The 10833-nt window shown below is 44.3% G+C and overlaps 1 protein-coding gene across 3 annotated transcripts; it reads left to right on the top strand.

The window, feature by feature from the left end:
• Positions 1-1011: 1011 nt before the first annotated feature.
• On the top strand, positions 1012-9026 carry TSSC4 (tumor suppressing subtransferable candidate 4). 3 transcript variants are annotated; one of them, XM_088458126.1, is made up of 3 exons: positions 1012-1105; positions 4268-4340; positions 5727-9026. In XM_088458126.1, the coding sequence occupies exon 3, from the start codon at positions 5802-5804 to the stop codon at positions 6711-6713; it is 912 nt and encodes a 303-aa protein (XP_088314252.1). In that variant the 5' UTR covers positions 1012-1105; positions 4268-4340; positions 5727-5801; the 3' UTR covers positions 6714-9026. The 3 variants fall into 3 exon arrangements, with proteins under 3 accessions (XP_088314252.1, XP_088314251.1, XP_088314249.1); XM_088458125.1 differs by having other exon boundaries at positions 1047-1223; XM_088458123.1 differs by having other exon boundaries at positions 1047-1271.
• Positions 9027-10833: the final 1807 nt, after the last annotated feature.

Genomic DNA, 10833 nt, shown 5'->3' with positions numbered 1-10833 from the left:
GCGGGAGCCGGAAGGCAGAGCTCATGAGTGAGCTCCAGCCCGGCAGTGCAGGCTCTGGGTGCAGCAGCTAATAATAGTCTGTCTGACTCTTATTGACTGCTAAAACAAACACACTGCCGTCGGGTAGTACTGACTGTCCATGCTGTACACTCAAATGTGTATCCATAGCTGCCAGAAACAACTTCAGGGGCCAAAACAGCCCCCTCTCTTCAGGTGCTCCGACTCCGAGCTGGGCACCAACGAAAACTGAGTGCCTGAGGCTCGGGGGCGGGGTATAGGAGGGACCCCAGTGCATCCTGGGAGGATGGAGAACTTCAACTCTGTGGTGTCCGATGCCTGACGTCACCTATACCCCCCCTCCCCCCCAAGGTATCCCGTGGATACCCTATGGACCCTGAAGTAGAAAATAAATATACGCATATTGAATTGAGCCATCCTATTTTATTTATTACTGCCTAATTGTTATATTTGTTTGATTTATATTGAGCACTGTTTTCCCCTATATATTTTAGTTGGTACTTGTGTACTTTACGGACTCGTTGTCCCCACCTAAATAAAGTTGTCCGCTTGCCACACTTTGAGGACGGTGGCTTGCTGCGCTCGCCACAAGGTTATATTAGGTTATTTTCCCCTTCTATGCCCACTTGGATGGTAGGGAATGACGCGGGACACTAGCTGATGACGTCAGGGTCCTCTCCGTGAAGGGGATAGACATTACCATGATTGATAATAATAATAACGATGAGTGTAGGACACTTGGGTTCTCTCTGCAATGAGTCCGTAAGGTACACAAATACCCTTTAGTTAACTTTATTTTTTAACATTGTGCACGATTCCCCGAGGAACTGGCTCTATAATAAACATCGGACAATGACTATGTTATATATATCAGACGTACAGTATCAGGGCTGCGGATAGATCCCCTCCAGCATCATCATGACATCTATGGCAAGTAACTAATACACACCACACTTTAGTTATTCCCCTTACTTCCTGTAGGTGGCGCTCGCCGTTGGCGGAGATGACGTTGTAATCAGGAGCCGGACACTGTCATGTGGGAGCTGCAGCAGTAGTAGCTGTAGTAAGATCGTCTGCGCCAGCAGCAGTGAGTGAATGACCCGGGAATCTCATTGACCTCGGGGCATGGCGGCGGGGGCGGTGTCTGAACAGCGAGCAGCAGTTCTAGCCGAGCTGGGGGCGATTCAGGACAGCACGGCCAGTCTGTAAGAGCCCAGCATACAGTGTCCCCATAGTGGCGGGAAGCTGCCAGTGTAAGATCAATAGCGGGTCTACTGCAGGGTGTTACATTGCTGGGGGCACCTGGGCTCTCAGTGATATGTATAGTATATGTGTCCTACTGTATAGCCCGCCTAGTACTGTGTGCAGAGTATATAACATTGCTGGGAGGACCTGGGCTCTCAGTGATATGTATAGTATGTGTGTCCTACTGTATACCCAGCCTAGCACTGTGTGCAGGGTATATAACATAGCTGGGGAACCTGGGCTCTCAGTGATATGTATAGTATGTGTGTCCTACTGTATACCCAGCCTAGCACTGTGTGCAGGGTATATAACATAGCTGGGGAACCTGGGCTCTCAGTGATATGTATAGTATGTGTGTCCTACTGTATACCCAGCCTAGCACTGTGTGCAGGGTATATAACATAGCTGGGGAACCTGGGCTATCAGTGATATGTATAGTATGTGTGTCCTACTGTATAGCCAGCCTGGTACTGTGTGCAGGGTATGTAACATCGCTGGGGAACCTGGGCTCTCAGTGATATGTATAGTATATGTGTCCTACTGTATAGCCAGCCTAGCACTGTGTGCAGAGTATATAACATTGCTGGGAGGACCTGGGCTCTCAGTGATATGTATAGTATGTGTGTCCTACTGTATACCCAGCCTGGTACTGTGTGCAGGGTATGTAACATCGCTGGGGAACCTGGGCTCTCAGTGATATGTATAGTATATGTGTCCTACTGTATAGCCAGCCTAGCACTGTGTGCAGGGTATGTAACATAGCTGGGGAACCTGGGCTCTCAGTGATATGTATAGTATATGTGTCCTACTGTATAGCCAGCCTAGCACTGTGTGCAGGGTATATAACATAGCTGGGGAACCTGGGCTCTCAGTGATATGTATAGTATATGTGTCCTACTGTATAGCCAGCCTAGCACTGTGTGCAGGGTATATAATATAGCTGGTGAACCTGGGCTCTCAGTGATATGTATAGTATATGTGTCCTACTGTATACACAGCCTAGTACTGTGTGCAGGGTATATAACATTGCTGGGGCACCTGGGCTCTCAGTGATATGTATAGTATGTGTCCTACTGTATACCCAGCCTAGTACTGTGTGCAGGGTATATAACATTGCTGGGGCACCTGGACTCTCAGTGATATGTATAGTATATGTGTCCTACTGTATACCCAGCCTAGTACTGTGTGCAGGGTATATAACATTGCTGGGGCACCTGGACTCTCAGTGATATGTATAGTATATGTGTCCTACTGTATACCCAGCCTAGTACTGTGTGCAGGGTATATAACATTGCTGGGGCACCTGGACTATCAGTGATATGTATAGTATATGTGTCCTACTGTATACCCAGCCTAGTACTGTGTGCAGGGTATATAACATTGCTGGGGCACCTGGACTCTCAGTGATATGTATAGTATGTGTCCTACTGTATACACAGCCTAGTACTGTATGCAGGGTATATAACATTGCTGGGGCACCTGGACTCTCAGTGATATGTATAGTATGTGTCCTACTGTATACACAGCCTAGTACTGTATGCAGGGTATATAACATTGCTGTGGGCTTGGGGGAAGGCCTGGAACCCATCTCACCCCGCAGGCGCTGGTTTTTGTACGCAGCCCTATGATGTTAATTGATTTAACACCATAATGTATGTGACTGAAATACAAGATATAAATACTGCACATGCTGTGTGCTCTACATCGTTATTATCAATATTTCTATAGAGGAGCCATTACAGTTGTTTTGATTATATAGAAGTGTGCTTATGTGTGTATATCTGTGAGCTAAGTTTCAGCATTTTATGAATTCCTACACAATTTCTAAATATATTTTATGTGAGTGATGCAGGGTTTGTGCGCATCATGTTTTCTTCTACGTCCTTGTTAATTGGATTCTATTTAACATTAATAGAAATCCTTTGGCATTGCTTTGCCAGATTGATAAAGCCAGCCTCAATGAATGTTAAAATAGAGGAAATGCAATATGTAAGTGGGTATTGCATACTGGTAGCTTTGGTTCAGCACTAAGGAGCTCATTCAGACCTGCTCGCTAGATACATTCACTCGTACCTAGCATATGCAAATCCAGCGCACGCCCAGCAAGGCATTAGCACGCCCACTATGTCTTGGCCTGTGATCACTTTGTGTATGCAGGCGCCCACCAGCCATTCATAAGACGCCCGCTTGCACACATCATCTCCTGGAAGTGCATGAAACCATTGGTACATCGAGCACCATCGGATGCGATCGCAGCGCTTGATGTTGATTACCCTGCTGCAAGCACTGCGATCACTTCAGTGTGAAATACAACCAGGTGACGCGTACAATGACGCTGACTCTTAATTTTGCACGCCTGTGTTTGTACCTCCACTGCCCCTTTTCTAGTGGCCTGCCCCTGTTACCACCCACAAACGGTCTCTCCTGCCACTCATTCAGCTGGGCTCTCTATGCTGGGCGGGCGAATGAGCGCTTCCCGATCTTTCCCAGTGGTTCGAACACGCTCATTGCGATGCATGCGCAGATTGCATATATCGGCCAGCTACGAGCGTTCGCATCCTAGCGAGCTGGTCTGAATCAGCTCCCAAGTGTGTGCCTATATGCAGCGTCCGTAAATATTGCTGTCAGGAAGAAATAATTCTAAACTGGAATGTTCAGGAAATAAATGGTTAAAGAGGACCTAGAGCTATATTTTTGAAGCATCGGGTTGATGCTGAACCTTTAAAGCAGCACTAATATTCATTGTAAATCACACCAGGCCTTACATTGAATGTTAGTGGTGCTTTAAATTTTCATCTCCAATGAGAAGCTGCAGCTTAGAAATGTAGCTGCTTTGTAAATATAGCCCCTAGTCTAGTGTCTGGTGCAAATGTTTTTCTGATTATATAATGTTAAGGTCCGTAGTGTGTACAGTCTGTCGCACCTAAGATTAAAAAATAAATGTTATAAAGCCTTGTTGCATGGCTCAAAGTAATTTCTAATATAAAATGTTTTTATCTTTTAGAGTGAAGTCTCTGAGGCTGTTGGTGGAGTTTACAGATCCAGAAAAAGGGCCATTTGTAGAAGCTCAGGACAAGGTAGAGTGACACTACTTCCAATGTGTCCAATTCTGTACCAATTGTAGGTTGTTACTTTCCAAACCAAAATGTTTGCAATTCATAGAAGGCTTGTGGGCTTTTGTCGGATCTCTGTGTGCCACAGCATTGCCAATGGTTGGCTTCACCCAGCTCTGACACCATCAGGCGGATGATACCTTATGTAGTCTTAACTGGTAAAAGTTGTGATGTTGGCACTTCCTCAAATGCCGAACAGCTGGCGGCACAGAATGGAATCCCCACTCTTGTGACCTAGTACCTCTGAAGAACGTCTCCTATTGATATTCTACTCTCTAGATAGAAATGCCCTTTTATGAGTGTTAATTTTACTCCTATAAAATGTAACAGGACCTCTTATTGTATCCTTCCTAAAAGCTAGTTAAGTTAAAGGGACTCTAAACCAATATTTTGTCTTTATTTCTGCTTTTATAAAGTAATCATTAAGAAATGAATATATTATAATATTCTTGATATAGGATTTTACAAAGCTCCATTTTATTTGACCGATCTCGCCATTCAGAAGAGGAGCCATTAATTGTCTTCTCTTACTCTTTATGCCATCAGTCGTATGCAAGTGAGAACCCTCCTAGTACAGTAGCAATAAAAAGGGGACATGAATGTCATTGAGAACAGGCAAAGATGTGTCAAATACAACCTCCACAGTGTACCTGTAATCTGCATAATAGAATAACAAAACGGACTAAGGTTTGGATTCAGAGATGGACGCTCATCTGATGTTCCCGCAGTTCAGCGATGTTCTGCTAGTGCGAAAAGTCCAGAAATCCCATACTGTACACACGCGAACCCAAGTGCCCTATGCCGTTTAGAATTGCGTATGGAATCGCTAACACTTGAGAAGGTGTTTGCGATCTCTGGGCATATCAGGGTGGCTACTGGGTGGTGACCTAAAGTGATCGCAAAAAGGGGGCCATTTTATTGGCGTGTAAGGGGTTGTCACGGGGGTGTCTGGGAACGCTGCTCTGTTCCCAGTAGCAAATACAGTACTACAGAGGCCATGTTTATTTGGTTTTGAGAAGAATAGCTAGAGTAGAACCAAGGCTACTTCAAATGTTGATGGTGCGTCCAATATTGTTGTGTTTACAATCTCCATCGCAAACGCACAGACCGCACAGGCAAAAAATGCGCTTCTCACCGCTCCTACACGCCATCGCACAGTGCAATACACAGGGAAGGCTGATATTAGCATTTGCATATTCCCACAACCAGTATTGCGAGAGCTGCTGCAACTGGTTTAGGAACCATCTCTGACTTCGGCCCTCCAATATATCGTCTCCTGAGCTAGTCAGACTCTAGAAAACAATATGTTTGAGGTTGCAGTCCATTTCATTATCTATTTCCCCCCCACAGGCATTGGAGTCTTTATCCGTCTGGAAAACACTGTTTGCTTCTGCTGCACCTCCATTACCTCCCAGCACTTGAATCATGTCCGAGTCAGAAGAAAAGGACGACCCTCCCAAGCCCTTCAGTGCTTTCGCCTATGACCCCCACCTTGATCCTGGGACTCTGTCACTTAGCGAATCTGATCCTGACTTGTCAGATGATGCGGAGGTGGCATCTGTGACCCCAGAAGAAGAAGAGGAGGAGGAAGATGTGGAGGACACTAGGCAGGATGGTGTACAAAAATCATTGGGCCTTCCTTTTACCCTGAAGGGTACGGATGCAGGATTCTCCCAACGTAGCAGCGGCATCTTCGGAGGTCTACAAGACTTACAGAAAAGTGCTCCTCTTCCCCATCGTAATATAAAACAAAAACGTAAGGCGGTGACCAGTTTGCTGCAAGAAGTGACGAGGGAAAGTTCTAAGTCTGGCTCAGCCGAGCAAGAACGTCCAGAGAGTGAAGCAGTGCCCAAAAGTACAGACAGAGCCCGTCCTACCAGTGCAAAACCCACAGCACCTATAGGTCGGGTGCCTGATTATTTAGAACATCCTGAGCGCTGGACCAAATACAGCTTGAAGGACGTGCCAGATACCAGTGATCGCACCAATCGCAATACAGCTCTTAATTTTCTGACAGAGTTACAGCAACGAAAAGAAGCGAAGGAGGTTCCGAAGGAACCGAGCACACTGTCCTTTAACCAAGACTCTTCTAGTTCTGGCGAGGGAAGAATCCTATTTACAAGGCCCAACAAAGAGAGCCAGGGAAACAAAGATAAAAGTGGCTTGCATTTAGGATTGCTGCACATGTCTAAGACTTGGGGCGATGAAGGAAAGGAAGAGGGTGACGTGGGCGAGCAGGCAAAGACTGAAGACGTGGGCTTTCATGGATTTAAGAAACGCCCCCGAAAGAATATTCGTCCCAAAGCAGATAAAATAGAGGAAGAGGATTCCCCTTAAGGAGGCCTAAGGAAATAATGTGCAAGATATTGGAATAAAAGAACATCATAATGTGGTAATCTAAAGAAGTTCATTTTGGTGTCAATTTTGTATTAAAACAATAGCTGAAGACTAGCATCAACGTACACATTATTATAAGAACATTTGTATCTCTATAGTTTATGGCTCTAAATCTATAATACCCCCCAATTACTGCACTCTCCGCAGTATTTTGCCATTTTGACATCCCTTTAATCAACGCACCATTCTGTGTTTAAGAAGTGGACTTGAATCTCGTCTTACTACATGATCAATTGCTGTTCTATAACTACAACCTGTGTAATCTCATGCTGCATTAACGTGATATTAAAAATGTCAGTCATATTAAATGCTTAGGGGGCGATTCAGTTGTCAGCCCCCGTACCCGACAGAGCAATTCAATTGTTGCTCTGTAGGGGCGCGTACAGCCGCGGGAGCATACATTTCAGCTCGCAGCCCTGAAATGTGCGATAAGTCGGCACTTTGGGTGCCCAAAGCAGGACTTTAGATAGGTTTAGCCGCTTTTTACGCGGCTAAACTGGTTGGGCGCGACATGCGCCATATGCAACACAATTGAATATCGTACCCTGATCTCCCGTCACTTTAGATTGGAGATAGGGGACGATAAAACAATTGAATCACCCCCTTAGAAGGGTTTTGCAGCATGCAAGGGCTGCACATCTTGAATTTTCAGAATGTTGTAATAACTGGCAGAGGCTAAGCAGGCGGCATATGTACAAAGCTATAAACAAGCCACAAAGAAATATTAGATAGGAAATCCATCTATATAGAATAACACAGTTGGATAGGGGTTATACATGTGACTGGCCTTGGCAAAAAGTGTAAAATTATACTTTGCTAGGGACATAGAGGGAAATGAGGCTGACGTATAAAGAACAGGAGCATGTGTATTAAATGGCTAGGATAGGGAATAGTTGCCTACATAGCTTACCTTGAGAAATGATTACAGTTAATGTATAGATGTGTCCCCATACACCTAGCCTTAATACGCCACGCATGGACAGACGCTCGGTACAAGTGAGCCGCCAGGTCACCCATGTCTCGGCTAGCGCCAAGTGTTTTGTTTCACCAGAAAATGCGTATCGGATGCGACAACTGCTACACGAGACTGCACTGATACATTTGATATGCGACACTTGTATATCCCAAAAAAAAGCTTGGCGCAAGCAGAGACGCACAGAACCTGGTGTTCCGAGAAGGACTGCAGCGATAGTTTGAGGACACATCTCTCTCTCTCTCTCTCTCTCTTATTGGCTATTATATATGAGCCAATCGCATCAGGCTTGGGTATATCTGTGTGGTTGATTAATATAGTGTGCAAGGGTTTTGTCCATAGTTACCAAATTTCATTGTGGTGTATCGGTAAGGGAGCTCTGGGAGGATATTTTATTTTTCATTGTGATGTATTTGTGTGTAGATAGTGCAGGTGACCATTTTGTGGGCTAAACCCACTTATTCATAGGAATGCAACCTGTCCATTCATAGGAATATGCCTCATTAATACCTTAGTTACTAGTAAATTGGTAAGTGTGTATAGTACATACAGGAACTATTTCATGCAATGGTACGGTGGGGGAATATTTCCGCTGTGGCCATTAGTCCTGTTGCTCAGAAAAGACGTCAGTGACTAAAATAGAACGATAAGCAGGGTGATACGTCTCTTACTATATACTGCTTATGCCGAGTCTTATAGTGTATATCCTGTTCTTCGGTGTTGGTGGACTTAAAATAAATCTAAAAGTATAAAGGGAAAAAGGGTCACTGCGCAAACTAACGTAAAAACAATGGTATACACTCTAACGTGGCAGTTGTCACACGGGGATAAATAGGTATTAGAGACGCAGAAGTCATCCTGACACCTAGCGGCTTATTATTTACCACTCTGAGGCACTTAATTGTCCTTGTTTTAGAGACCTGATGGTTTCAAAAGTAATTAAGCAGTGCATCGACCGCAATCGTAATACCACGGGATTGGATTTATTTGGCTAAGACCTGCAGGATAGGAGAATAGCTAAACCTTCACTAATATGACAGTTCTGCATTGATGAAGGGATTGGCTGTGTATAATAGGGGCACAGGCTGTGTATAATAGGAGTACAGACACTGCTGCAAGACTTAAAGGGCTATTTTTTTTTATTTATTTTTTTTAAAAAGAGGCAAAACCAACTTAAAAATATTGCCACTTTACATACTGTGGCAAAATTGCTGAAAGACTCTCATTTACTCTCATTTCATGCCCTACAGCAAGCCTGGCCAACCTGAGGCTCTCCAGCTGTTGTGAAACTACAAGTCCCAGCATGCCGTGCCACGGTTTTGCTATTAAATGTTAAAACTGTGGCAGAGCATGCTGGGACTTGTAGTTTCACAACAGCTGGAGAGCCACAGGTTGGCCAGGCCTGCCCTACTGCATAACAGCATGTGCCCCAGTACTGCTAACTCTGCCATTCTTACCAGTATGTGTCACTGAATAAAATAATATATGTTTGAAGTAGCCGATTAATCTGGAAGATGAATTACAGCCAGTTTGATTCCTACCTTTTAGATTTGCTGTTTATTTGACTGTTGCTATACATATTGTCTTTTAGTACTTGCATTTAATGCAGTGTTTTATTTAAATGACTGTTGTTTTGTGTGTGCAGGAGGGAATAGGATGATAATGTTTGCATCGGTTATTGTGCAACTTGTTTATGCTGTAATTTTTTTCCTGTGCTCCTTTAATAAATTGTAGTAACTACTTCAAGTTACTTAATACTGCGCTTCCTCTCTATACCGCCAATCTTTTATTACTCCTCCTTACGTAGTATCTGATATATTGTTTTACGCAAAAATAACTTAAAACCTATTCATTCCATTGTGTCGTCTTTATAACACCACCCTTGCTATAACACCAGTTTTGGTCTGTCCGTTATAGGCTAGCTATGTTTTTAGTGGAGAGTTGAGTAATGCAATATGTTTCCCGAGCTGACAGCTGCCTCACGCTGTGGCCTATGGGGCATTAAGCTCCTCCATATCTATACAGTGGAGTACTGGAAGAGGTGTACATGGCTTTGCAATACATTAGTTTAACAGCACTGTTCAGCTCCACTAAAGGGAACATTGTATAAAATTACTATTAATATTCTCACACACGGAAAATGTCATTGTCTGATGTGTTATTCTATGCATATCATACTTTCTGTTAGTAAGCTCCCTGAAGGACGCTGGATATATTTTTTTTAAATAAAGTAGCTGGTTTCCTGCTCTGTACAGAGGGCCTGATTCAGCATGGATCGCAGTTACTAATACGCACGCAATCATCCGATTGTTGCGTTCTGTGCATGCGTACGCATTGCAGTGCGCAAGCCGGCCCATCGCAGAGTGATTGACAGGAAGTGCTGTTTGTGGGTGGTGACGGGGGGGGGGGGGTCGGCCGAATGCAGCCGTGCCAGTGCCATTTCAGGGGCGTGCATAAACTATCCATTGCGAAGCCATACGCAGTGTGAGGTCTCATAGCAGGCGTGGCTGTTAGCAATTTCTGAGTAAGGTCAGGACTTGTGCAAGTGTGCGTATGGGTCCGATGGTACTCGATTGTACAGATGGTTTGGCTATTCTGCTAAGTATTTACGGATGTGCGTATGATAAAGTGGGCGTCCTTATGTGGTGCTGAGTTTGCATTGTGATGGCAGTGGGGTGGCTTGCTATCGCAGTTGAACTGTGTGCGTATGCAATATTGGGATCCGTAGTGAATTAGGCCGGAGTGAGAACAGATAATGACAATCACATAGAGAACAGTAAGTAGTACTGTACGTTATGTAAATATGACAACACATTCTCACATAAGAACCGCAACAGTGTTTTTTTTTTTTTTTTTAAATGAGTCGGCAAAGTGACACAATTCCAGATGAGCTAAGAATTGTCCTGATATATGTATCCTCTGGCTGGAGCTTGCTGCCCTGTGCCTGCTTACTGCAGAGAAAGTATTATATAATTATATACAGCACACTGATCGGTGAGCACAGGGGATAACTACTTACTTTCTGCTTTGGGTGTTTATTTAAGGGCTAGTTCAAGCATTAGGCAGCCTGTGTCCTTTTTGTTACCA

The sequence above is a fragment of the Taudactylus pleione genome, unplaced genomic scaffold, assembly GCF_031769625.1.
Source record: "Taudactylus pleione unplaced genomic scaffold, aTauple2 ptg000810l, whole genome shotgun sequence".
NCBI classification, from domain to species: Eukaryota; Metazoa; Chordata; class Amphibia; order Anura; family Myobatrachidae; genus Taudactylus; species Taudactylus pleione.
This window is presented reverse-complemented; position numbering and strand designations above follow the sequence as displayed.